Raw genomic sequence first — 27,704 nt, 5'->3', positions numbered from 1 at the left:
GGGGGGGGAATGGAGCTAGGGAATTGGATTTGGGGACTATCTCAAACCATGACAAAAGCCATTCCCTCTTGACCTTTTTCACATGCCCTTGTGAAAAGTCTTTCTCCAGCCTTCTTGTAAGACCCCTTTAGGTACTGAAAGGTCCTATAAGGTCTCCCTGGAGCCTTCTTTTCCCCAGGCTGACCCGACTCTCTCAGCCTGTCTTCATACAAGATGTGTTCCAGCCCTCTGGATGTGTTCCAGACCTTTGTGGCCCTTCTCTGGATTCATTTCAACAGGTCAACCTCTTTCTTCTATTGGGGCCCCCAGAGCTGGACACAGCACTGCAGGTGGTGTCTCACAAGAGCAGAGTAGAGGGGCGGAATCACCTTCCTTGACTTGCTGACCAAGGTGCTTTTGATACAGCCCAGGATATCGATGGCTCTCTGGGCTGCAAGCACATATTGCTGGCTCACATTGAGCTTTTCATCCATAAACACCCCCAGTCCTTCTTCCCAGGGTTATTCTTGACCTGTTCTCTGCCCAGCCTCTACTTGTGCTTGGGATTACCCTGACATGACTAAGTGTGCAGTTTTACAAGGTTTGATGTTATATAGAATACTTTTACTTTTGGAGATTGTGATCATGTTTTCTGTCATCTCAATCATTCACCCACCCTAGAGCTAATATCTCTATTATATCCATAAAGATGCTGATGATATATGACAAATGTTGTCCTGCAGAGATGTGGCCTGGAGTTTTGAGAGGGACAGCTGTGTCCCAGTGCTGTTCAAAATGGACAAGAAAAGCATCTAGTACAAAGTCCATTGCAACTATAACAGCAACAGTCTGGTTTATTGTATCATGGGATGGAATGGAAAATGTATTTTTAAGTTAAATAGAGATATGTTACTGTTTACTGTAAATTACTTCCCCTAATAAGGTTGTCTGAGTTTGCTTTTCTGATAAGAATCAAAATTCAATGTGTCAACTCAAAGTCTGATTTTCTGCTGTTTTCGGTTTTTTCTTTTCCTTTATACAACCCCCATTACAGAAATTGGATCCCAGTCTTCATTACAGCTATTAAAATATGTCATACATTTCTGAAAGCGGTTTTTTTTACTTTAATTGCCTCAAAAATGAGTCTAGAGAAGTGACTGAGGTGCAGAACTTGATAAGGTAGATATGCAAGGTAACCAAGGTGAGACAAATCCCACTCTGAACATTTTGGAGGGGGGAAGCACATAACAAGATGCAAAGAAAATATTCACAGAGGTGTGGCTGGGATGTAGAACTGTTTCTGTCATGGTGGATCTAAACACCAAGTCTCCTTCTTTCTTCTGTTTTCTAGAATGATTACAAGAAACTGTCTATGCAATGCAAAGATTTTGTAGTCGGACTCCTTGATTTGTGCAGAAATACAGAAGAAGTGGAAGCTATTTTGAATGGTGATGTAGAGATGAACCTCAGCAATGGAGAACACGGCCGCCCCAGCCTTAGCCGCTTAAAACTTGCCATTAAGTATGAAGTTAAAAAAGTAAGCAACTTTGTTGATCAAACTGACATGTCATGATAGTGGTATTAAATTGTGCTAACATTATTAAATGTTTATGTTTTGGTAGCCTGTGACAAATGAACATTAGGGCTCTTTTGCACAATGTATTTTGCAAACAAAAGAGTCCTTGCCCCAAATAGCTCACAATATAAACAAGAAGCAGATATTGAGGGTGGATACTGGTCACAGTGAGTATGAGAGCAAATGACTGTAGTACAATTTGTAGCTATGTGCAAAATAATAAAAAATGCTTCAGGTAGTGTCAATTACAACAGTTATCATCCCTTCTTTGTCTTGCTTTCATTTCTACTGTCAGTTTAATACTATGGTCTCCATCTGAAATGCTGTCAGTGAAACTAGCTGAGTTAGTAGCTGCACAGAGACCCTTGAATTACCCAGGAAACTCGTCTTGGATAATAGAGGCTGTAAAATTCTAGGTGGCGTGTGTGAACCAGGGAGAAATTATTTGTGTGATGAATCTTATACAACCAAAGATCAAGAAGATACAGATCAGGAGAATACTTGAAATGCATGTTACCCTAAAGTAGAGCCTTTTTTACAAAAATTGAGCTCACATTTCCTACATGAGAGGAGTATTTATGTGTTCATGAAAGGAAGAAAAGAAGAAAGCTAATTTGGCTGGGCACTCACTCAGAAAACACTGCAAAACACTTGGCAAGTTATGGTCACTAAAGAGAGATGAAGCAACTAGTGAAGAGAACATGTCACAATGAGGTTGTCCTTCATAGTATTTGAGTCTTAATCCTTCCCTGAATGTGAACTTTCTTGTAATACTTTCTCTTATCTCAATAAAAATATTTCTTGCACCTGCAGCCAGTAATCCTTTAAGTATAGAGAAGATTATAGAAAAAAACAAGCCTAGATTAATTTAAATTTTTAATTCTATTAACAGGTCTGGATATAAACATACACAGTGCACAAGGATCTACTATTTATTAATACCTACCTTTGTAAGGTTCTTCTTATACTAACCAGAGGACACAAAGGGGGTTATAGGGTAGACTTCTCAGTTTTGCAGAGTTTGTCCAAGTTATAAATAGTCCTTATCTGATTTCCTGCAAATATGACAGCTGTTTTCTTATGCCAGCATGTTAGCACATAAAAATATGTCAAAATCTTTCTTTCACAACTGAAGATTATATAGCATTTTTTTGCAGAACTTAAAAGATTTAAAGCAGTAAATTTAAAATTATAAATATAAGAAAGTTACAAAGTTTGATCAGAAAAATTTTATGTTTAATTAACCTTAGATAAAATTAATAGTTTCTGATTGAATAATAAATAATAAATGTGTCAATAAATAGTAGTTTTTAAAATTAATGTATGTCTGTTTACTGGGAAATTTGACCTGTCAAATAGTTTTTCTTATGACCTTGTTAATTCTCCTTTGAACAACTCTCCTGAGTTGTTGCTATTCCAGAATTCTTAATGTGCTTCATATAGCTGTATTTTAATAAAGGTTATTCTGATAGCAATATTATTTTTGTGCTCTTTTTCTTTATTATAGTTTGTAGCACATCCAAACTGCCAGCAACAACTTCTCTCAATTTGGTATGAAAATTTATCAGGTTTACGGCAGCAGACCATGGCAGTGAAGTTTCTGGTTGTTCTTGCTGTTGCAATAGGACTGCCCTTCCTTTCAATGGCTTACTGGATTGCTCCTTGCAGTAAGGTCAGTCTGTGAAATCTTGTAATGGCTTTTTATTAACTCCTGTATCATCTATACGCAGATTGCTGTCTGACAAAGACATGCTTAAACAATAAAAGTTATTTTAAAGCCAAGTTAGAATGGAATGGCTGCAAGACTGCATGTTCAGACAACTGTAATTAAGACAGGTATATGTGTTGTGTTAAATGTAATATATATTAAATTAATTTAAAATAGCTGAGCAAGAGTTGCTTTGTAGAAATCCTGCTTTAGAAACAATGAGTCAAATTGTTATCATTTAGTTCTTCCTTCTATAGGCAAATACCAAGGATACTCTTATTCCATTGTTTCAGATTTAGACTAAGTTCAAGCAGGGGGTTGATTCCAATTAACTCGAAGGTAATTTTATTTTTCATGATTAAAAATAAATAGATAAAAGTCACTGAAATATGAATGCCAGAAAATAACACAATCATCACTTTTCTAGAAGTCAAAATTAACTGTGTTGTCTTGACAAGGCAGTGCTAATATTCATCATATTTCATGAGGGCTCCAAAGTAGTCACACAGTCTCCCCTGCACTGATTTACAATGCACTGTCTGGATTGGGTGACAATCTCTGACCTCAGTGAACTTTGTGTTGAATCTCTGTTTGAGTTGGTCACTGTCCATTTTGAGTGGACACTGATGGAAAATTTCCCTTCAAAGTATGTTAGAGGGAAAAATTGGCATCCTATGAGGATCACTCACCATGTTGCAGTATAATATCCCCAACTCTAACAGGTCAAGTCCTTTGCACATACCATGATTTCAGGGGAAAAGGAAGGTTGAAAGAGAGAATTGAAGTCTTTGTGAGGGTTTTTTTTTGTTGTTCTCTGGAGGAGAAAAGTGAGCCTTTTTTGTTTTGCCATATTTTTTCATTTCTTTCAGTCTGGACAATAAAAATCAGTTATATTATTTTCACTTTTCTGTATAGTGAGCAGGTTTTTATGAGTACTTATTTCTTAAGACACTCCTTGAGATTCAACACACTTCATTAATTGATTTTCTACTATAGCAGTGACTTACCTATTTGTCATTTTCTATTTTCAATGATTTATTGGATCTTAAACTAAATTTGAACCATTGTACATTCTGAAAAATATATTTCAGAGTAACTTTTAAAGTCAAGGTACAAGTAACCACATTCATTAAGGTTTCAGTTCTGTCACTATTTAATCAACTCGTCATGTCATTTGAATGCTTTTTGTTTCATCGTATTCTGCAAATATAAAATCCAATCTACCTTTTTCACCAATTACTATTTAATACTTTATGCTTCACTTATATTTCAGAAGTTTAATCTGGTTTTTGAAGACAAAAATTTTCAGTGTATAGTCTCAAGATAGGATGGCTCCAATATAGAACATCTTCTTTATCAAGAGTCCATTCTGTGTATGAATTGATGGAATTTTACATCTTCTCTTTCTACTGAGATAAAGTACACATTCTTTTTCCAGGTTTGGCAGTATAAGGCACAGTGACAGAAGAGAGAGAAAATGTTCACAGTATTTCTGGTGAAAATAAAAACTTACAGTAGAGTTCTGACACATTTCTTTATATTCTCATGTCACGGCTCTGAGAAAGGCAAAAATGTGTTTATGACTTTTACAACACCTCAGTCAGTTACCTGTAATGCTGACCAGCTTCCTCTTTGGGAAAAAGTTAATTTGAGTTTGGACCACAGACTGAAGGTTTGAATTGAAAGTTTCAGATGTAAAAAAAATTTAATGGAAATATGTGGTCAGTCCTGTTGATTTGGAAGGAATTCACTACTGTCAGATGCCAAAAGGTGTTAAGATTGCCTCTTATTTGAATTTCAGCCACTGATCCTCGCAGAGACATTTCAAAATTTTGTAAACTCTTTGCTTTGCATTTCTAATTGTTAATTCAGTGTAACTACTGACATCATTAACACAAATTTCTAGAATAATATTTTATTACATGACATGAAAGATTAAAACCTTTTCTCAGTTATCTGCAAGAATCTCTAATGTCTCTGCTGTTCAGCTGTAGTAATAGAATTTAGATTTTTAGCTTTATGAACTCATAAGTAATTTGGTCAACCTCTGGCCAAGATGAAGGATCTACATTTGAAACTGAGTCGTCTTTTGCTGTTCCCAGTCACCTGAGGTTGGCATTTCTAAAGAAGTAACTTGAAAAATTCCTAAATGCTTCCTAGAAGCTTGTTCTGAGAGTTATACACATTCCTCTCTTCCATTGTGGTAGAGGAAAAAAAATTGAACATTGTGTCCGGTACATGAGGAACTAGAAAACTGTTATTACTAAAAAAGTATATGCATAATCTAGTTTGTTTTTTTTTAATCAGACCTTTTCTCTTTTGCAATAGCTGTGCTACCTGAAGTCCCATTTTATAATTTCTTTATCAATGCCATACTCCATAATATTACAATACTAATTGTTTCTGCAGAGTTACAGGTGGGGAATAATGTAAATCACTTACTACAGACCCCAGCAATTACAGGTGACCCTCTATATGGACAAATAAGTGTCAATGTCCACCATGTAACTATTGTATATCTTGTCCTAACCCAAAACAACATATAAAACACTCTCCAAAACTCCATAGCAAACCAAAAAACATAGTATAGAGTATCAGAATCCAGAAAAGAACCCAAAACAAAACCCCAGATCACTTAAAACACAGAGAGATTCTGAGTACTTAGAAAATCATGCCCTTGGAAGTGCAGGGGAAGGGAATTTATCACATCAAAATGCACAGTGAAAGTGTATGAGGGGAATTCCAGTTTATGGAAAAGTCCGGAGTTGCAAGATTATGGTCTTGGCTTTAGATGCTGCTTTTTTTCCTTCCAGTTCATATTTTCTGACCTATATCTTCTCCATAAAGAAATTCAGAAATTTAGAAGTGTAATTTCAAAATTTCCTCGGATCATTGTTATATAGCAGTGTCATAATAACTTCCAGCAGTTTTGTAATCACTTCAACCAAAATTCTGCTTCTAGAGAGATTTTGCTATATATATGAAAAAAATACTTTTCTGTTTCTTTAGAAGGGACAGGAGGTGGGGTGATAGGAATTCACTCTCTTAAATTTTATGTTTTTTGATCAAGGGATATATTAACATTAACCTACTTCAGTATTTTTTCTTCTTTTCTGGTTATGTCTCTCTCTGGCAACTGTCTCCTAACTCATCTTTGTTTGTGAATACAAGAATAATACATTTAAAAGGACACTGTCAAGGCACTTAATAATTTTTCAGCTCTGCTTTATTGTATGTTGTTTATGACTGTATCTTCCTAGTTTGAAATAAAATTTTTCCCCATGACAATTACCTGTTCTCTTTGTAGTTCATGCAAAATAATTGGTTGTTGAAGTTCATCCCATGAGGCTGACAGACTGTTTAATTTAATAAAAAAGAAATTAATTTAATTGAGTGAGAAACATAATAAATGGCATGGGTTTGAAAAGTAATATAACAAATCTTATGCCTGCTAACCTTGACAGTGTTCCTTTAACAGTATCTTATATTTACATTTGTCTAGTCTTCCTAATGTGATTTGTATTTGAGACCTTACCATTGCATCCTTGGCTCCATCCTCCTATTCACGTTTCTGTAAAAGCTGACTGCAAAATTCTGATTTTCTGCAGTAAAAATATGAGTACCAATAACATACCTCTCTGTTTCCACCCACTTTTTCCAGACCACAGACTGTGGTCTGGAATATGTTTTAGTTGAGATCTGTAACACTTACTTTCAATCATTTCCAAGCAATTTTTTTAGATATGAGTACAGTCTTAGTCTAAAATGAAAAAGTATTTTTCTGCAGCTTCCAACTAAGTGGACAAGCTAAGACTTTTAACATTAATACAGCCACTCTCTAAAATAAAGTTAATAATTCCTAGAAGTTCAACCTTGTGTGAATTTGTATGGAACCTTTAGGTTTTTGAAGTGTTGCACTAAACCATTTTAAAGTTGTTCTTAGTCATGACAAAGTTGAAAACTTTTCCATTGCAGTAGTCAGGAGGAAATTAAGACTCTACAGGACTATAAACATAACCCTTTGAGGCCTCATGACTTTTTTAAAAAAAAGAAAATAAATTGAGAAAACTGCACAATAACTGTGCTAAACTGAGTATCACATCAGTCAGGAAATTAAATTCTTTAGTCATAATTCGTTCATGGTGATAATTCTTTTAGTGAGTGTCAAAATCTTGGTTTCTTTCTTGCCTCATGAAGATGACTAGCATGTAAGAAATCCACCAACTGTAATAGATTTTACCTTTGATTATCTGTAATAGACATAGATACCGCAAACTAATTACAGAATTATTTCAAATCGCCGAGTTAAAAATACAGATCTTTTTAATTTCAGTATTCTATCAGTGAAACTGATAGATTATTCCTGAAAATAGCACATCAGTAGAAACTTCTAAAAGCAACTGTCAACACGGCATCATAGTACCCAAATTTTTCTAAATATTTGTTCCTTTGCATTATTGAAATATATGACTTTCTGTGTTACTGCTCTTTTTATATATTTTTTTATTTTGGAAGAAGTCAATGCAATATCCTTGTGTTTCATAATCTCTGTTGCAGCTGGGGAGGATAATGCGTGGACCATTTATGAAGTTTGTAGCCCATGCAGCCTCTTTCACCATTTTTCTTGGTCTGCTTGTCATGAATGCAGCTGACAGGTTTGATGGCACCAAACTCCGACCTAATGAAACAACAGACAATGTAAAACAGCTGTTTAGGATGAAAACATCATGTTTTACATGGATGGAGATGCTCATTATTTCTTGGGTAATAGGTAAAAAAATTTGCTTAAATTTGTCTTGCTATGATTTCAAGTGAAGCTGAACTAAATGAAACCTTTGCTATCAATGTTTTGTGTAAAAATTGCGATGGAGTTTATTCAGTTGTCTGCATTCCCACATGGGTCTCATGTTTTATGCTGAATGTCATCAGGATTCACATGTTCCCAGCTGATCACATTCAGATTAAGGATTTAGGTGAAATCTACATCATCCTGAAATATACATCTACATGAATTCAGTTTTACAAATAACAAAGCAAAGTGTCTACCAGTTTTCTGGGGGTTTTGAGTCACACTGCATCAACTACAAAGGGGAAAAGATTTCCACATGATGGGCCAAATTTTTTTGTGCCCAATTGTCTCTTTCTGCTAAGATTCTCTTTTTTTGCAAGTACGTCTGCAGAACTAACAGTATTTAGCTGAATGTATTATTGACAAAAGAGAAGAATATAGACCCCTGAACATTTGGCAGTAGATTTTCTCATCCCAACATAGGGATGACATGAGTGCTATGAGTAGTACTCTGAGCTGGTCCACTGAATTCAGTGATGTAGTACTATTCAGCATCAGAACCTGAGTGCAGGCCCTCCAAAATATTTTGGCTGTCAGATTCTCATTTACAAGTCTAATACCTTTTAATCCACTGAGGGTTACATGCCCAAATATTTTAAGGATCTGGACTCTGGTTGTTACTTAAGACAGCAATGTGTGAGATTTAAATTCAAGCTAAGTAAAGTATCTTTCCTTACAAGAGTTTACACATTTAAAATATTTTCTTTTATGATCTCTCTTTGATTGATATTTGTACACCAATTGATTCTTATAGCTTTAAAGACATTGGCAACCTTTATTTATTTAATAGCAAAGCTATTTATAAATTAATATAGTTGTGTATTATAGGGATAATATAGCACTCAGATTTCTGAAGTCTATAAATATCTTCATCTGATAAAAATGAAGGAAATAATAGTTTCTTAATTTGAAGTTCTAGTTTGATAATTTAATCTATTTTCATTTTTATTTATTTCAGTGTCATGCATAAGATGGTTTATGAAAAATTGATTCAGTGCATACAGACGTAACATTGAATGTAGCTATTGCAATTGACATTATTATTGTCCTTATCTGAAAATTATGAAAAGTTCCTTCAGACAATTTGATAAGTGAAAAAAGTATTCCATTCAGCTTTTTATTAAAGACTCTTTTTAAAATCCTAGAAATGTAGTTTATATTTTTTTCTCTTGAAATGAAAAAAGATTTTCTCTGAAAATAAGAAAATCTGAGTTTCTCTATTAACTCTACCACAGATCATGCGAGAGCATTTCTGCTCTTTCCATCTCTTTCTGTGTCTGTAACAGATGGTAATACTCACATCCCATTCCTCTCTTTGAAAGCTTTTATAGTTGTACAGGAAAAAGAATTCTAAAAGATTGCTATTATTACTCTCATGAGAAGAAGTCTTGGAATGTATATGAATTTTCAGATTCAAGGATTTTATTTTGTGTTTGAATTCCCACTGATCAAAATTGTTTTGAGTTTGACCGCAACCAAGAGCATGTTCTATATATAATAAAAATATAAAATAAAACAATTGTGAAGATAAAAGAACACATTGTTTTCTCTGTTCTGTCTTAAACAGGCATGATATGGTCTGAATGTAAAGAAATTTGGTCTCAAGGTCCAAAGGAATACCTTTTTGAGTTATGGAATATGCTTGATTTTGGTATGTTAGCAATTTTTGCGGCATCATTCATAGCAAGGTTTATGGCATTTTGGCATGCATCCAGAGCCCAGAACTTCGTTGATGCACATATGAAAGATCTGACTAGTCCAACACTGGACCCCAGCATAAAATACTACACCTTGGGTGAGTTGATTGAACATGGTTAAAATTTACTTCTGGGGCCAAGACGAACTGATTTTTCAGTAAATAAGTCTCCAATACCATAGTTCCACAATGTACTACTAAAGAAATTCTCACTCCTTCTCCTTCTCATCCTTATGGTAAATTGAATATGAGTCAGCAGTGACCTGGCAGCCAGGAGAGACATCCGTGTCCTCGGATGCATAACCATAGTATCACCAGACAGCCGAGGGAAGTGATCGTCCCAGTCCACTCTGCACTGGTGTGGCCTCACCTGGAGTAGTGTGCAGTTTTGTGCACCACATTATAAAAAAGACACTAAACTATTAGAGACTGCCCAAAGGAGGGTCACAAGGATGGTGAGGGGTGTGGAGGGGAAGCCATATGAGGAGTAGCTGAAGTCACTTGGTTTGTTCAGCCTGGAGAAGAGGAGACTGAGGGGAGACCTCATTGCAGTCTACAACACCCTCATGAGGGGTTGCAGAGGAGCAGGTACCAATCTCTTCACTCTCATGACCAGTGACAGGACTCAAGGGAATGGCATGAAGTTGAGTCAGGGAAGGTTTAGGTTAGATATCAGGAAAAGGGTTTTCGCCCAGAGAGTGGTTCAGCATTGGAACAGGCTCCCCAGGGAAGTGGTCACAGCACCCAGCCTGTCTGGATTCAAGAAGTATCTGGACAATGTTCTCAGGCACATGGTGGGATTCATGGGGTGTCCTGTGCAGGGCCAGGATTCGGACTCAATGATCCTGATGGGTCCCTTCTAACTTGGCATATTCTATGATTCTATGATTCTACTATTTGATCACAGTTCCGTTGGCTATGCTCATACATCTTTTGGGGAGTGTTCTAAACAGCAGGCACTGAAATGATCTAAGATCAACATAACCTTACTATCATCTCACCCCTTTTCTAGATTATTTTAATCTATTCAATTACACAATACTGTCTGCAAACCAAACTGTATTGGTGCAACTGTGAATTGAATATACTGTAATGTGGGGACAAAACTAAGCAATGAGATGCATGAACTTCTTAAACATGCTATGTCAAAATAACCAATATGTCTTTTATATATTATTTTTTCAGAGACTCTGTTGTATTACTTTAGTATTTTTCAATCCACTCTCTTTACTAGTAACAGATGAAAAATGTTAATAAACCTGCTTGGCATATATGAGAAGTGACTAGAAGCTATTTCGCCTGAATGAGAAAAAATTAAGCTCTGTTGATTAGTGTTCCCTCTCAACATCACCACATCTTTCTTACTGTTATTAGATTTTTTTTTTCTACATACTGAATTACATCAGTTTCTATATGTGTTCTGTGCCTCAGATACTATTTCTCTTAAGGTTACATTCCTACATCATCCAGGCTGTAGAAAAGTAGAGCAATTAATATATCAATTCTGAAACACATTGAATTGTAAGACTGACAAATTTTACTGGAAAGTTACAGATTTTACGTAAGTCCTAAAAGCAGCTGGTTAAATATTAATTCAGTTTTCAGAAACACTTGAAGAATGTGCAAACAGAGACTGTTGTTTATGTTCACAGTGTCTGCGTATGACAAGCACAAGTCTTGTAACTCATTTATGCTACACAATACTGCATCATTTAGAAAGGCACCTTCCATTCATATCAGTCATGGGTTGTGACTTTGTTATGCCCTGAAGCACAGCTGATACATTTTTTAGTGGATGCATGTACACTGAAGTCTGGTTTGAGAGCACCTGTGTCTGGTAGTGCCAACATGGATAATGTTATTTAGTGCCACAGTTTTTTTCATAGGTTAGCAAACATACCTTGGTGGACACCAGGCTGAACATGAACCAACAGTGGGCCCCTGTGGCAAAGAAGGCCAATGGTATTCTGGGCTGCATTAGGTGGAGCATGGACAGCAGGTGGAGGGAGATGATCCTGCCCCTCTACTCAGCACTGGTGAGTCCACAACTGGAATGCTGTGTCCAGTTCTGGGCTCCCCAGTACAAGAGAGATGTGAACATGTTGGAGATAAGGGCCTTTACAGTAAAGTAGACACAGATAACAACATTCTCCTGGGACATAGGTACCACATCCCAGGTTAACCTCTTCTCTTTGTCTGAAGCACAATAGTGAATGAATTTAAGCCTGCCACATCATGAGAGAATGCCTTGACTTAGAGCAAGGAAGTATTCTGAAGGGTATTGCTTCAGACTTCTTCTGACACTTTTCTGTCAATATTTATTTAAGTAAAAGCTTGAACTTAAATGTTCCTCTCTGCAGTTGAATGTGTCACGTTCCCCATTAAAAGACATTCAAGTAATTCACGAGTACATTAGCTTCAGCAGAAGATACTGATAGAAATGATGATAGAAAAGGTGATGGAAATGGGTGTTTGGTGTTTGCTGGGAAATGACCACTACAATTTCATTATAAGTAAGACGATAAAGTAGAAAAGATATAGAAATATTATTGTTCATGTAGTTTTGGAATTGTGAAGGCCATTTAATTAATTCAGATCCCCACAACAAAACAGTTCATTTTGTCACAGCTCAGTTGTCATCACCTGCCACTGTAAGCTGAATTTTACTTAAATTCTATTATAGACGAGGATTCAACTCCCAAAAAGTTACCTCAGTGATCTTACGGTCCACCTTTATAATCCCTGGTGATCTAATCAATACAGTCAGTGGAACTGTGGAAACGTTTTAGAGTTAGTTACATGACTCACTTCAGTCAGCTAAACCTAAGTGATTAGTGTTGTTTGAGTTGCCATGGGTTTCTTCCCTCACCTTGAAATCACAGAATATCCTGAGTTGGAAGGGACTCACAAGGATCATCAAGTCCAAATCTTAGCCCCGCAGAGGACATCCACAGGAGTCACACCATGTGTCTGAGGTGTTGTTCCAATTGCTGTTCTGACTGCTGTTCCAAAAAGACCCCCCCATAGATGCATACAGTTATCTTGAAATAATGACAATTCTCATCTTTTGTTCCTAGCCAGAATAAACTGGGATCCGTCCGATCCTCAGATCATATCTGAAGGGCTGTATGCAATTGCGGTTGTGTTGAGTTTCTCAAGAATAGCCTACATCTTACCAGCTAATGAAAGCTTTGGACCACTGCAGATATCACTTGGCAGAACCGTGAAAGACATCTTCAAGTTTATGGTGATATTTATCATGGTGTTTGTAGCTTTCATGATCGGCATGTTTAATCTCTATTCCTACTATCTGGGGGCGAAACAAAATGAAGCATTCACAACGTAAGTACCACTGATTAAAATGTAGCTTTTTTTCTTAACAATAAAGCAACGAAATACAAAATGTGCTTTGCAATGCTACTACATTTTTGGACATGGGGAACTGAGATGTCCTTAACAAAGCAAGGAAAAATACGTCTTCAAACAGATGGAGATAGATAGGAAAAAATACCTCAGAGGTTTGGACTTCTATATATGTATAAACTGATTAAGAGGAAACACATGTATTTAAGTGAACTAACTTGAAAAAAAATCAGTATGCCCACACCATGGTTTTACATTGAAATTGTGTAATAGTAAAAATTCAGCTGGAGGATTACGGTCTGTGAGACTCATTTTTCTGAAAATTGATGAATTGCCCTCAGACATCCTGTCTTCTCACAGTTTCAGAATGTTTGTCATAATAATGGTGAAATAATTCGTACAAAGTGAACTAACGGTGCAATTTAAATAATTTACAGGTTAATTATTTTTTATTTACATTAATTTACATTCAGCAGGCTGTAGTATGTAGATTAGTTAACAAGTAAATCATTGTGATATTCTTTCCAGGATGGGTATATAGTTCCTAAACTGAATCAGATGGTTTTATTGTCAGTCCTAAGTTTTAGGAATCTTGTATCGTGAAACAGCCTGTATGCATGAAATTAGACAGTCTACTGTTATGCACTATGGTAGAATTCTACATTATGATAATGGAAAAATTTGTACACCATATAAAAATGGTAACTGGCAATTTATATAATAAGAGTATACAGCTTTTCTTCAGTATTATATGCATGTGTTCAATTTCTCCTTTTAGTGTTGAAGAAAGTTTCAAAACATTGTTCTGGGCTATATTTGGACTCTCAGAAGTTAAATCGGTTGTCATCAATTATAAACACAAATTTATTGAAAATATTGGTTATGTCCTTTATGGAGTCTATAATGTTACCATGGTCATCGTCTTACTGAACATGCTTATTGCAATGATCAACAGTTCATTCCAGGAAATTGAGGTAAAAACTGATTTTATGATGAAGTATCACCACATTTACTGTTACAAATAATTGTATAAACCTCTCGGAAAATATTCTTGTTGACATCTTGTTTAAGAAAAGTAACACATAGGCTTTTGGAATATATTAGGAGAAAATACTAATTCCACTGTACATTTTTGTTATAAAATACCTGGAAGTTACCTGTGCTTGCATTAGTAAGAATCAAACTGGAATAAGAAAGTACTGCTGAACTCCATTATGTTCCTGAAGAGGATGGCTACATGGTGTGACTTTGTGAATTTTTCACTTGCCTTATTTGTAATTATTAGAGAAATGTCCCTCTTGCTGCAAGGATGTTCACATTCCTATGCCTTGGCCTTGCAAGCAAGTCTCTAACATGCTGTGTTCTTCTTTCATTAAATAACTGTTGCTCTAGACCTCTGCAGTGAACAAAACTTTACTTGACAAAGTAATCAGCAGGGCTACTGAAAATCAGCGTGAATTTTGCATGCCATGGAAAACAGAGGGCTAAATCATTATCATTGTTTTGAAAAAAAGGAAGCAGATCTCCAGGAGCTAGGCCATCTCAGACCTTCCCAGATGCCCTTGCCACACAGCTGCATGCTCAGGTTTGACACCGCTCTGGTCCCCTGTTCTAGGCTCTGGTTTGGGGCCATAGCATTGTCTGGCTTGAGCAAGAGCAGCACATTCTCTAGGGAGGTTCATATTCGTCTGACTCGGGAAGCCACAGAGCAAACCTATCAGGTTTAGAGCATTAAAAAGCAGTCTCTTATCCAAAAAATATGCTGACTGGATAAAAACAGCTTCTAAAAACAGGCACAACAATAGCGAGTTATGTTCTTGGACATGATGTCAGTCCTTTCTGCAGAAAACCCTCTTAAACTTTGCAGGATGGAATAAAGTGATTGTTTTGATGGTCCTAAATGTTAAACATAAACCATGGTGATGGTAGCATATCTGGTTTAATCATATATCCCAGCAAGTGGAAGGAATTATCTAAGAATCATCTAATCTTTTTTAACTTCATGTTTAAAGTAATAGAGTAATAGTCTATAGACTATTAGCAGGGTCTGTCGTTGTAATCATATATTGCAGACTATTAGCACTGACTCTGGAATAAGCGATGTTTAAATTAAATCCATTCTGTTCTTCTGCAATTGCATTATTTTAAATAGATTAATAAGAACAATTCCATTCACTGAAATTTGGTTTTCATGAATCATAAGCAAGTTCTTGATGTGTTTGAGATTAACTTCGGCCATTACATTCAAAACACACATAAAGTTTAGCTAGAGCATCTTTAATAGTCAAAGTGGTATTAACAGTGTATTAACAGCTGTGTTTCCATTTTACAGGATGATGCCGATGTAGAATGGAAATTTGCAAGGGCTAAACTTTGGTTTTCTTACTTTGAAGAAGGGAGAACTCTTCCAGTACCCTTCAACTTAGTGCCAAGCCCAAAATCTTTGCTGTACCTCCTAATCAGAATCAAAAAATGTATTTCTAAACCATTTCTGTGCCAAAAGAAAAATTTTCAGGAAGATGCGGAGATGAACAAGGTAATTTTGTCATGTATATATTAACTTCTAATTTTAAAACATAAAAATAATTTTAACTTAGTTTTTGTTGTTACCCTGTTTTATTCATGAATTTCCCAATATACTTCATCCATACTAGAGTCAGTCACTAACGTGGGTACAAGAATATTCTAGAATACAGAGTTAAAACCCTTGCTAAAATCAGGTCAGAAGACATCTCCAACTCTCCCTTTATCTGCAAGTCATTTTATCTCAGAATGCTGTCTAGATGGTCAGACAGATTTTATTTTTCATAAATTCACACCTACTTTTTCCAGTCACCATCTGTCCTTTTACGTGCTCAAAGAGGATTTATTATTCATTCCAATTTTTTGCCAGTGACTGAAGGGAGGTTGAGTGCCCATGTTTGCTCAGATCATAATTTTGACCTTTTTTGAAGATGGGTTTGACATTTGTCTTTCTTCAGCCTTTTGGGACCTCTCCCAATATCCATGTTTTTTCAGAGATGATTCCGTATTTGCAAGGGGTTCATCTGCTCTCTCAGCACCTGTGGATGCAGCCTTTTGGGTCCAAGGGACTTGCCTGGGTCAAGTTCTCTCAAGTAAACCCTGTCCCTTTGAATCCCTTCACTGAGTACAGAGACCTGAGAGACTGTTGCTGAACCCTGAGGCAAAGAAGGCATCAATTCCCTCAATCTTACCATCATCCACTGTCACTTAAATCCGCTTTCCCACTAAACAACAGGCCCACATTTCCTTGTTCTCCTTGTTATTGTAGCAGTAGAAGTTCTTCTTATTGCCCTTCCAAATGTCAGTTTAAGACAAGCTTTGTCTTTCCTAACACCACACTCACATGCCTGGACAGTTTCTGAATTCCCCTTGATAGCCTGTCTCTGCTTCTACTGAAAATGCAGCCTACTTTTATCATAAAGCATTTTTTTATCTGTTTTATTTACACAAGTGCAGTAAAAAGAGCTTGAGTTGATTCACTGGGTTTGCTTAAGGAGGTTGTAGTCAGTGTATTTTTCCTGCGCTGTCTTGGCATAAACCAAAGTAATTGCTTTAGGAGAATATGGAATGTTAGGTGATATTGGAAATTTAAAGACTAGCACTATTCTAGCACTATTGTAACATGTTAGGGAAAAAGAGCTGTGCAAGACAGCTGATCAGATGTAACAAGTGGAAGGTGAGCATACAAAGAAAAAGAAGGTTAAAATTTGTCATGGTAGCAGAAACAAAATTGTCTTCTATGGAAATTTAAATGTGGAAGAATCTTTGTTAAAATGTGTGGTAGTCTGAGCAGAGGCCTGTTCAAGGTTATGAGTTCTTGAGTCTGTAGTCAAGAGTCATTAACCATTAGACTAGAGAACAGTAAAGAATTTATGTGTGTCTGTCAGTTCTCTGTCACCAGTGTGACAAGCATGTTTTCCAACACAGAGTTGAAGACTGGTTTCAATCCTAGATGGAAAAAATGGAGTTTTAGGAAAAATACTGCGCCTCTGACAAGCCTCTGCCTCTGGTTAAGCTTATAATAGTTTATGAAAACAAATGCAGGTATTAAAAACACCGTTACCAAAGTCAAGATTGTTGTTAACTTCAAATGTCTCATGTGTACTATTGGTAATTTTTCTAGTATTTCACAGATCTCACTTCATTTTACTTGGGAAATTTAATCCTAATGTATTTAAGACCTGACAGAGGTGATACTTCATTTGCTCAGGTTTCTAATGACTGACATTTACCAAACTTGATTTTAAAACCTCTGTGGGTGATAAAGTCATCACCGAAAAATCATGCAAATAAGGAGATGCATATAAACTTAAAATTGAGTGATGGTGAGAAACAACAAATGGTTCTTTTCTAATTCACTTTTGACTTTGAAAATCACATAAGTAAGTTAAATGCTTGTTTTAGGGACTTTTCAGCATGAAATTTATGTTCTTTAAAACAAGTACTATTAAAAATCTCACTTATACACCCTAAGGAAAGAAGCTGTATTTTTATCACTCCTTTCAAATCTAGCAATTCAGATTGCTAGAAGGGTGCAAAGTGTAATAATTACCAGTTCTAGATAAAACAGTAACAGGTGTATTGGCTTTTACGGCAGTCCCTCTGAAATAGAGCTGTAAGGATGTAAACATCGTTTATCAGATTTTTTCCTGGCCTTGAATTAAATTTTAGTCTTCAAATATTAATGCTTTACACTCACTGCAGATTTTAGTGTAACTAATCCTAAATGAAATGTGCTTACTCCCCAGCCAAAGCAGCTATAAAACTGCAAATCAAATTAAAAAAAAAAAAGCTTTCATGTTGAAAAACATAAAGCATCTGAGTTACATTTATTCATTCACCAGCTTTTGCAGTAGGGTGACTGCTATTGCCAGATGATTACATTTTTACTTACTTTTTGGACCACTGCATACTGTGGAGATGACTTTATCTGAATCTGAGATACTGCCATCCTGTGCACTTCTAAAAAGTAACTAAAATGCTTTTGTGTTACTTTTTGACCCACTATTGATAATTCATTGTTGTTGAGGCCAGTTTATGGCATCTTTTCAAAGGCATTCTCAGGTTTTTGGATTTTGACTTGGGACTCATTCAGTGCTGAGTGTTGGTGCTGCTGCGACTGCTGAGCAAGGAGCTACTACAAATGCAATGAGCTGTGCAAAGATAAGAAAAGATTTGACAAGACCAGACCCAAGACCCTAGACTTAATGGCTGTGTTTGTGCTAGTGAAATGTGAAGCGTAGCTTATCTAGGCATTGAGGCCAATTCGGGAATGGCTTGCCCCTATTTAAGTAGTTTTCCTTACAAAGGGTTGCTGCAAGCTCTTGTCTTCAGACCATTCCTGTTGCCAAACCATGCCTAGGAAGGTAGAAAGTTGTTCTGAGGCAAGTCCTACCTGGGAGGAGAGTAAAAGTTTATTGATAGAAGACATTGCATTGCAGGACCCAATAATGTTAACACACACTCCAGTTTACTGATTCAGATCCAACCTGTGGGTCTTTCTGCTGCACAGCCAGCATCTTCTCAGTGCAAAAGTGTCAGCAGCTTCAGGGTGAACATGAAGATAAAAATTAGAATTGGAAGGGGGGAAATTCTGCTCCTAGAGCCAGCTCTGCCCTGATTATTGTTGGTAGAAAACAAAGCCAGATGCTGTCAGTGCTAAACAGCAAGCAATTTACATAGCTGTGTTCAAGTGTACCACACTAGAAGTTAATTTCTTGAGACATATCTGCATATAATACTAAAAGCTGTGAAGATGTTTTCTTTCAGGCTGTTGATTAAAACTTGTAGATGTCTTGTTTCTGGCTAGAATTGGAGTTTTAAACATAAAGTGAACAAGAAACTCAAACCAAAAAAGTGGAGAAATAAATGAAGAAAGAGGAGAGTTTTAAAGAAATGTATTTTGATTTTCATTCTAAATTTTAAAATTGCCTTCCAATTGAGAAAGTTTATTGTTTAAGAGTCACAGAAATTATTCATCTTCCTGAGCTAAAAAATGGTAGTTGCAGATGATGTATTTAAACCTTGTTCTTGAAACATGGCCCTTCAGAAAAAAAATAAGGGACAACTATTTATTGAAACTGCTTTAAACCTCCATTCAAATAAGAAAAATATGTCAACTTTTACTCTACTAGTGCAAAATAATGTTTCTGAAATGTTCATCGGTGGACTTTGGTTATGGGAGCACAAACTGAGTGATTTGCTCTGAACCCTCCTTTCTGGTCCAAGCATTTTTGCATTCCAAATCATCACCTGCTTCTGAAAATTGGGATTTAAGACATTAACAGAGTGGTAAACAAAACAGCTACAATAATTACGTTAGCATTCTGATTGCATTCAATTTTAAGTAATACTAGAGAATAATAAAATGAGAAGTTTAAAGACAAAGGTGTTTTCTAGAGGAAGGATGCACATGTGCTGCATAGAATCATAGAATCATAGAATCAGCCGGCTTGGAAGGGACCTCTGAGATCATAAAGTACTCTTGGAGAAGAGTTATTTTTGGGGGTTTGTATAATTGTTTTATTTAATTTACATTATTTCCCCTCTGATCACTCATGTTCAAAAAATGTTAACTTGAAAATATGAATTCTAGTTCAGTTATCAGTATGACAAGCTGAATGTACTCTAGTAGTAATTTTGGGGAAAGAAAAAAGCCATAGGTGTGAAAATTAAAGAGAATTTAAAATGTTATTTGACGTTATGATGAAATCTTGGCAATCTCTGCCACCAAGTGGTCATTCGGCAACACACAGTAGATATTCTGTCCTGTTAGTGTTGCATATAAAGAGTTTTAACGAAGTTACACACTTATGATTTCCCTGCCAATTTTAAGGTGCACTTTCTAGCTAAGTACATTATTCTGTCCAAAAAAAGTGCTGAAGGGTAAAAGTTAAGATAAATTTGTTATAATGTGCCTGATTTTACAAATTTGCGGTGTCTCAACTGATTTTGCCGCATAATACCAGTTTTGCTATTTCAAGTGAAAATCAAGTTGTAGTTAAGCATTTGATTAACTTTTGAAGTGAACCAGTGTAATATAAATTTGAAACTGGTAACCAGCATGACAGATTACTTTTAAAATATATAATAAAATACATAGTAAATACAAAAAAATATAAAAAATAAATGAATCTGTAGATTATACATGAACTGGTAAATAACAGGATCATGAATGATATCACAGCTGCAAAGTCAGAGATCCAGGAGTGCTGGGACACCAGCCACACATCTGTAGCCCAAGCTCATGGCCTAGGGCAGCTTTACCCAAGGAAACTTCCCTCTGCTACAGCAAAGAAAGCATGCTTTTCCTCTTACTCTACTATATTATTTCCAAAAATGGTGCATGAGAAGTCCAGGGGATGAAATAGCAGGAAGATTGCTTTTCTCTTTTAACCTAGTAGTAAACGTGAGGCCCAAGGCAGTATTAATAGTTCTAAAATCCTGAAAGACATAGTGATTAAACAGTTGTGTAAACTCACTAGCCATTCCTTTTTATCATAAATCAGATACCTAGTTTAAGTATCAACGTTTAGATAAACTTATGTTTTCTAATATATATTCAAAACATTTAAAGTAACTTTGTTTAAGCAAGAAAAAGAAACAATAACTTGCCTTTTTTATACATATTCTATTTAATTTCCATCCAAATGTAAGAGACAAATATTAATTATTTTATATTTATACTATTATATATCTTCTATCATTATTTTTGCTTAGTCAAATAAACATAGTCTGAATAGAGAGATAGTGTTTTTTACAAGAATGTGCATACAATTTGTGAATCTTTCCAAAGAAACAATCCACGTTCATTGTAAACTTTATATTAATTGCAAATAAATGTGTTTTACCAAAAGGTATGAACTTTTCTTCAGGAAAAAATACCAAAATACAAACCTGATCTAGTGGAAGGTGTCCCTGCCCATGGCAGAGGGGCTGGACTACATGGTCTTTGAATATCTATTCCAAAACAAACCATTTGTTGATTCTATGAAATGCTAAACAAAACCTGAAAGTATTTAAATTATTCCCAGTGTACAGCTGCATAAGCATCTAACCCTTCCTTGCTTTCCTCCATAATGAATTATATTCCAGCATATCCCACATAGTACTTCACAGGCTTCAAAATGCTCCGGTTTGCTTATCTGTAGGTGCTCTATGTGTTAAGACACAACATAGAGAATTTCACTGGAAGTACAACAAAATCCCTCAGGATCTGAGACACTGCAATGATTGTCTGGTCCTTTAAAACCATAAACATTTTATTGGACCATGTAAAATTTCAGACTTTCTCAGTCCCACTTATTCCTCATCAAGATCAATCATTATTTATATTTCACAATCTTTATATTTCTAGCACTACTTGTTGAACTGGCCCCGTTATTTATGTAAAGTAATAGTATTTGTTTTGACAGTTGCTGTTCACTCTTACTGCAGCCCGGTCATTCAGCTTGAGTCTCAGTTCACCATTTTGTGATTCTTTAGTCCTTCTCAAAGATGTAAATCAATAATGAAGCCTATAAATTGCATCCTCCATGTTTTATCAGAGATTTAAGCCCTTTCAGCATGTGTAGTAAAGAAGATGCAACTCAAAAATGTCAGCTGATAATCTTGTTGTCCCTGGCATGAACTGCATAAGCAATTACATTCAGACAGTGAGGGGAGAAACAAACTCCTTGTGTATTTTGTGCTAGTGGAGGTCGCATTAGTTACAGGCAAATGTAATGAAAAAAAAAGGAAAGGGATAATGCTGCCACCCCTCTTTCCTTGGCTTCTCACACACCTGCCCTGATCTTCCCTCATCGGTTGCCTACAAGGCTGTGCCACACCAGTACCGCCTTCCTCCTGATGTGGATTCCCCCTCCTGTGCATCAGAGGAGTAGGAGAAAGACCAGAGTGACGTGTCCACTTTATTATGGTCCCTTGGACATGTTAGGAGCAGGTGAGAGGCAGAGTAAATAGAGAAAACCTACCAGTTCTCACTTTACACAGTCTGAAAGTGTTTTTTTCACTCTTGTAATGAAATTCTGTACATGTATGAGGACTTTACCACAATAAATTAACATTTCCCAGTTGAACTTAACAGTTAGTGTTCTGTCACATGATGTATGTATGCACGATATATCTGTATTTTTCTTTTATTTATTTTGAATTATAAATAATCTTTCCATTTCAGCTTGGTCAAAGGAAGCAGTCAAGTATAAGAAGCTCAGATGAAATTCACTTAAACAGTTTAAACAATCCTCCAAGACAATACCAGGTAAAAACCAGTTTATTTTTGAACAAAATCAAGAAGTAGTAGAACTGGCAGAGTGATGTCTTGAGGATAGTTTTGAATTTATGCTAAACAACATGAGTCAGGAATAAATTCACAGGCCTTGTATATATCTGAAATAAATGTAATGACTTAGGTATTTGCAGTACAATCTGGGTGTGTTTTTCTCTACTCTTTGTTTCTTAAATGTTACCCTTATAGTGTACTATTTTAAAGCACTTGAGAAATGTTTTTAATTTTAGAGACAGAATGAGTCTTCAACTGTACAATGGGAATTGAGAAAACCAAAAAAACCCTCAAAAACTTCCCATTCCATCTGCTGAAGCAGCTCAGATTATTGTTCCACACCTCTGTATATGAATACTACAAGCACTGCAAATATCTGTCAGCCTTTATGCTGTCAATATAGTCTGTTTTTTCTTTGCCTCCTAAACAACTGCAGTGAGTCTTTGCACAGTTAAGTATAAAGAGACCCAGCACAGTCCACCAAAGGGCCAGCTATTCTGATCCAGAGACTGCTACTTTCCTTCCTGAAATACTATACAGCAGGTGGAAAGGAAGAAGCAAGAGCTGCCTGGTAAATAGAACACGACAATTTGAATGAAAAGGGTATAGAAAACAAGTATACTTTATTGACGATAAGACAGAAATAAAACTCTTCCCCCTGGGCAGGCTAGGTCTGCTCAGTTCTTATGTTATACAGTGTCTGCACAAGTCTGTTCCAAAAACTGCCTCACTTTTTCACAGCCAATGTCATTAGGATGCAATGATAGATATTAAGATTAAAATTTTACCCCATAAACATGAGGATGTGTGGCTTTGTATTTGAAATGTTCTTGGATTACTAGAATAAACAGTACAGCTGCTGACCCTGCAAGTGACGGTCTGGAACCACTAATCTGGGATGACTCACCACACAACCAGCTCTGGCTGGTTTTTTTACTGTGCAGACAAAAGCAGATACATAAATCTGTGTACATTTTATATCTTATGGTGAAAAACAAAAAGTATTTTGTTGTGATGGACTACACCATATGAAAATATTAAACCCAAAGACAGAAATACAGCTCCTAAAAGGCGTTTGGATACCTCGTTCTTTTTCGAGTCATTTGAACTAATGGGAGAATCAGGGGCAGAATTCTTCTTTCCTGGAAGGGTAAAATTTACAATAAATTTGCTGGCCTAGCTTCCCCTTATTATTAGGGGAGAAGTTAGTCATTCTCATGGTGTGATCTATTCGATCAGTTTTAGTTGTCTGAGATAAACTGTGCTCTCAGGTTTGCTGTCTTTATCCATAGAAGGAATTAAAGGTGATAGATACGTGTATTTGCATGAGAAAGTACTTGGTTAGATGAGTCCCAGCTGAGACACTTAAATGACTCTTAGAATTGTGGGTCCCATTTTTCTCTAAGCCCAACATTGGGAAAACATAACTTATTAAATATAATATCAAAATAGTTTAAAATAAACCGATGACAAAAGGGCTTAGCAATTAGCACTGCTAAACAGGGTCATTGTCACCTTGTGGTAGCAGTAAAGGTCAGATAGTGTCACCTATGTGGAGATCAAAGCTACAACTCTATTGATCATTCTTATAGACTCCAGTTAAGTAAGTTAAGCTTCGTGAATTCTGACATTTGTAAAATGTGTTTAGTTTTCTATTTTTCAACTACATATATGTGCAGAATCATAAAGTTTAAATATCTACTATAGATGAAAGCAGAGATTTTTACATTCTATTTCTTTAACCTGTTGAGTCCTACACTGAAATGTCTGAACGCAACAGAAGGTAACAGAGCTGTTGTAATTTAACACCAGCTGTCAACTAAGTACTGCACAGTTGCTCACTCACTCTCTCCATACCACCCCCAGAACCCCGTGGGATGAGGAGAATTGTAAAGGGTAAAACTTGAGGGTTGAGATAAGAAAACATTATTAATTTAAATAAAGTAAAATATAATAATAATAATAGTAGTAGTAGTAGTATTGAAAAGGAGAGACAGAGAGAGAGAGAGCACAGTGATTGGCCATATAAGGCCAACTCTTCCCAGTTTGTATACTGAGCATAACATTCTGTGGTATGGAATATCCCTTTGGCCTGTTTGAGTCAGCTATCCTGGCCATGCTCCCTTCCTGCTTCTTGTGCACCTCCTTACTGGCAGAGCATGAGACACTTAAAAGTCCATGACTTAGGGTAAGCAATGTTCAGCAACAACCAAAACAACAGTGAGTTATCAACATTATTCTCATAACACCAAAAGTCACACTGTACCAACTAGTAAGAAGAAAATGAACTCTGTCCCAGCTGAAAGCAGGACAAGAGCTCATATTTTGAAATGTCATAAAAATACTAGTCCAACAAAAAAACTTTTTTCTTTCTTTCTTCTCTTTAGAAAATAATGAAACGTCTCATTAAAAGATATGTATTGAAAGCTCAGATAGATAAGGAAAGTGATGAAGTTAATGAAGGTGAGTACGTTGATGAATTGTATGTTTAATCAGAGAATCAAGACAAACTAAAGTGGTTACATATGCCACTTGAAAAAAAATGTTTCCAAAATACTTAATTCACTTGACATGTTTACAAGTGCTAGATATAAAACTACCATGAAATTGAAGTTAAAGAAGAGATGGGATTCCTATCTCTTGTCTCCCATCAGAAAACATCAGTGATCTGACAAGTTGTCAAGTGTTGCTACTTCTAGTAATAATAGAAACATAGGATCATTTGGATTGGAAGGGACCTTAAGGATCATCTAGTTCCTTAAGGATCATCTACTTCCAACCCCCTCGCCATGGGCAGGGACACCTTCCAGTAGACCAGGTCGCTTAAAAACCCGTCCAACCTGACCTTGATCACTTACAGGGATGGGACATCTGCAACTTCTCTGGGCAACCTGTTCCAGTGCCTCACCACCCTCACAGGAAAGAATTCCTTCATAATATCCAATCTAAACCTACCCTCTTTCAGTTTGAAACCATTCCCTCTCATGCTGTCATTGCATGCCCTTGTAAAACATCCCTCTCCAGCTTTCTTGTAGACTCCCTTTGGACTTGGGAAGGCTGTTGTGATGCTCAAGGCATTTCCCATAGTGAGACTACATTTAATGCAACAGTTCATTTGAGGCATTCCCATATGAATTTTCATTTGTGTTGGTATGTGTTTTTATTGTGAATTCATATATGTGGATGCATATGCTTCAGCTTTTTTTGTGTGTGATTTATTAGCTGGAAACATCTAGTAAATGCACTTCACAGGGATGTTCTTGTCTGTTTGCACCCCTCTGATGCTAGAAAGATACTTAGTGCAGTAGGAAAAGGAGACGGCTGCTCTCTTTTGGACAATGAGAAGCTTTGTTGCTGGCCAAGACTACTCAGGCAACACCAATCTGCATGATCTGCAGAAAAGGCCCGGGGGGTGTTGGTCAACAGGGGCTGAACATGAGCCAGCAGTGTGCCCAGGTGGCCAAGAAGGCCAACGGCATCCTGGCCTGTACCAGCAATAGTGTGGCCAGCAGGACCAGGGCAGTGATTGTCCCCCTGTACTCAACACTGGTGAGGCCGCACCTTGAATCCTGTGTTCAGTTTTGGGCCTCCCACTACAAGAAAGATATTGAGGTGCTGGAACATGGAACATGTCCAAAAAATGGCAATGGAGCTGGTGAAGGTTGTGGAGCACAATTCTAATGGGGAGCGGCTGAGGGAACTGAGGATTTTAATCTGGAGAAAAGGAGGTTCAAAGGTAGACCTTATCACCCACTATAACTACCTGAAAGGAGGACGTAGCGAGGTGGTGGTTGGACTCTTTTCCAAAGTAAGAAGTTATAGGACAAGAGCAAATAGTGTCAGGGAGAGATTTAGATTGGACATTAGGAAAAATGTCTTTACAGAAAGGGTTGTGAAGTATTCAAACAGGCTGCCCAGGAAAGTGGTTGAGTCACCATCCCTGGAATTATTTGAAAGACATGTAGACATGGTGATTAGGGGCAAGGTTTAGGGGTGGACTTGGCAGTGCTTGGCTAATGATTGGACTCGGTGATCTTAGAGGTCTTTTCCAACCTACATGATTCTGTGATCCTGTGATTCAGTGATGTCTCTTGCAGCAGAACAGCAGCTTCCATATAAGAGATCATATGAGTTTTGTGAACTGATGTGGCCTCTCACACTTTTGCCTTCAGATTTGTTTGATTCCTGAACTGCATCTTCATATTCCTGTCTGTAAGCCACCATTCACCAACAGGCAACAGAGCATCTGCTTTTTCTGTTTCAACAAAGAAATACAGAGAAAACCTGTGATAATTGTGAGATATTTGGATATGATGTTTTTTTCTTTTGTTTCTTAATGGTATGATCTTCTAACATCTGTTACAGGTGAACTGAAGGAAATTAAACAGGACATCTCAAGTCTCCGGTATGAACTCCTTGAGGAAAAATCTCAAAATTCTGAAGATCTGGCAGAACTTATAAGGAAACTTGGGGAAAAACTGTCAATTGACTCTAAGGAAGAAGAAAGCAAGAGATAACCAAGATGTTTAAGAGAAGCAACAGAATGTTAACAATTCACTTAAAGCCATATTTCTGTTTTTCTCAAGTCTAGCTCACATTTATACAGAAGATTCAGAAATTAAATCATTCCAATTCTTCATTGAAAAAACACAGTGACAAATCCTGTGGGTCTACAATAGGGAGGGGATGCCACTTCTGTAAAGATATTTATTCTTTACTTGCTGAAAAAGAGTTAAGTTGAGATAATTTAAATACTCAATTTACCTCTTTTAGAATTCCAGTGGAATCTTGATATCTTGATAAGGCCAGTCATGACAGATTAAAAGCATAGATCTAAAATTTTCCTACATTACTGTTTCTGTTTATTTTTTGCAAATTTCCTTTTGTAAAGATTCTTAGATATATTTTAGTGAAGTAAAAGAGAAAAATTCCACACTTTTACATATATATATATATATAAAGCTATTTAATTTTTCCAGCATTCCCGGGGGGGGGGAGAGGTTGGGTTCTTAAAAATAATTTAGGAATGTTTAGGAATGTTTCCATGTAGAGGTAAATTATCAAGATACGCATAGCACTGTATTATACTTCTCCCAACTTACCCCTGTTGCTGCTGGACTGGACTATTCTGAAAGATCCCTAGGTTCCAATGGGAGTCAGTGCATTTATAAATAAGTATTTTTCATCAAGTTTATTGAAAAGCTATTACTGAGACCAGAAGAAAAATTT

The 27,704-nt window shown here is 36.4% G+C and overlaps 1 protein-coding gene across 1 annotated transcript in view; it reads left to right on the top strand.

Annotated features, from left to right (window-relative positions):
• The window catches only part of TRPC6 (transient receptor potential cation channel subfamily C member 6), an 81,894-nt gene extending 54,491 nt beyond the window's left edge, over nt 1-27,403 (top strand). Inside the window, 10 exon segments of the mRNA XM_018070985.2 lie at nt 1,331-1,516; nt 3,063-3,227; nt 7,821-8,034; nt 9,680-9,907; nt 12,886-13,150; nt 13,950-14,145; nt 15,504-15,707; nt 22,371-22,454; nt 24,863-24,938; nt 26,841-27,403. Of these exon segments, the coding sequence (XP_017926474.2) occupies nt 1,331-1,516; nt 3,063-3,227; nt 7,821-8,034; nt 9,680-9,907; nt 12,886-13,150; nt 13,950-14,145; nt 15,504-15,707; nt 22,371-22,454; nt 24,863-24,938; nt 26,841-26,992 (1,770 nt within the window). The 3' untranslated portion in view covers nt 26,993-27,403.
• Nucleotides 27,404-27,704: the final 301 nt, after the last annotated feature.

Source organism: Manacus vitellinus, unplaced genomic scaffold (assembly GCF_001715985.3).
Source record: "Manacus vitellinus isolate BGI_N305 unplaced genomic scaffold, ASM171598v3 scaffold_2_pilon, whole genome shotgun sequence".
NCBI lineage: Eukaryota > Metazoa > Chordata > Aves > Passeriformes > Pipridae > Manacus > Manacus vitellinus.
The sequence above is the reverse complement of the archived record's forward strand: the minus strand, read 5'-3'. Positions and strand labels throughout refer to the sequence as shown.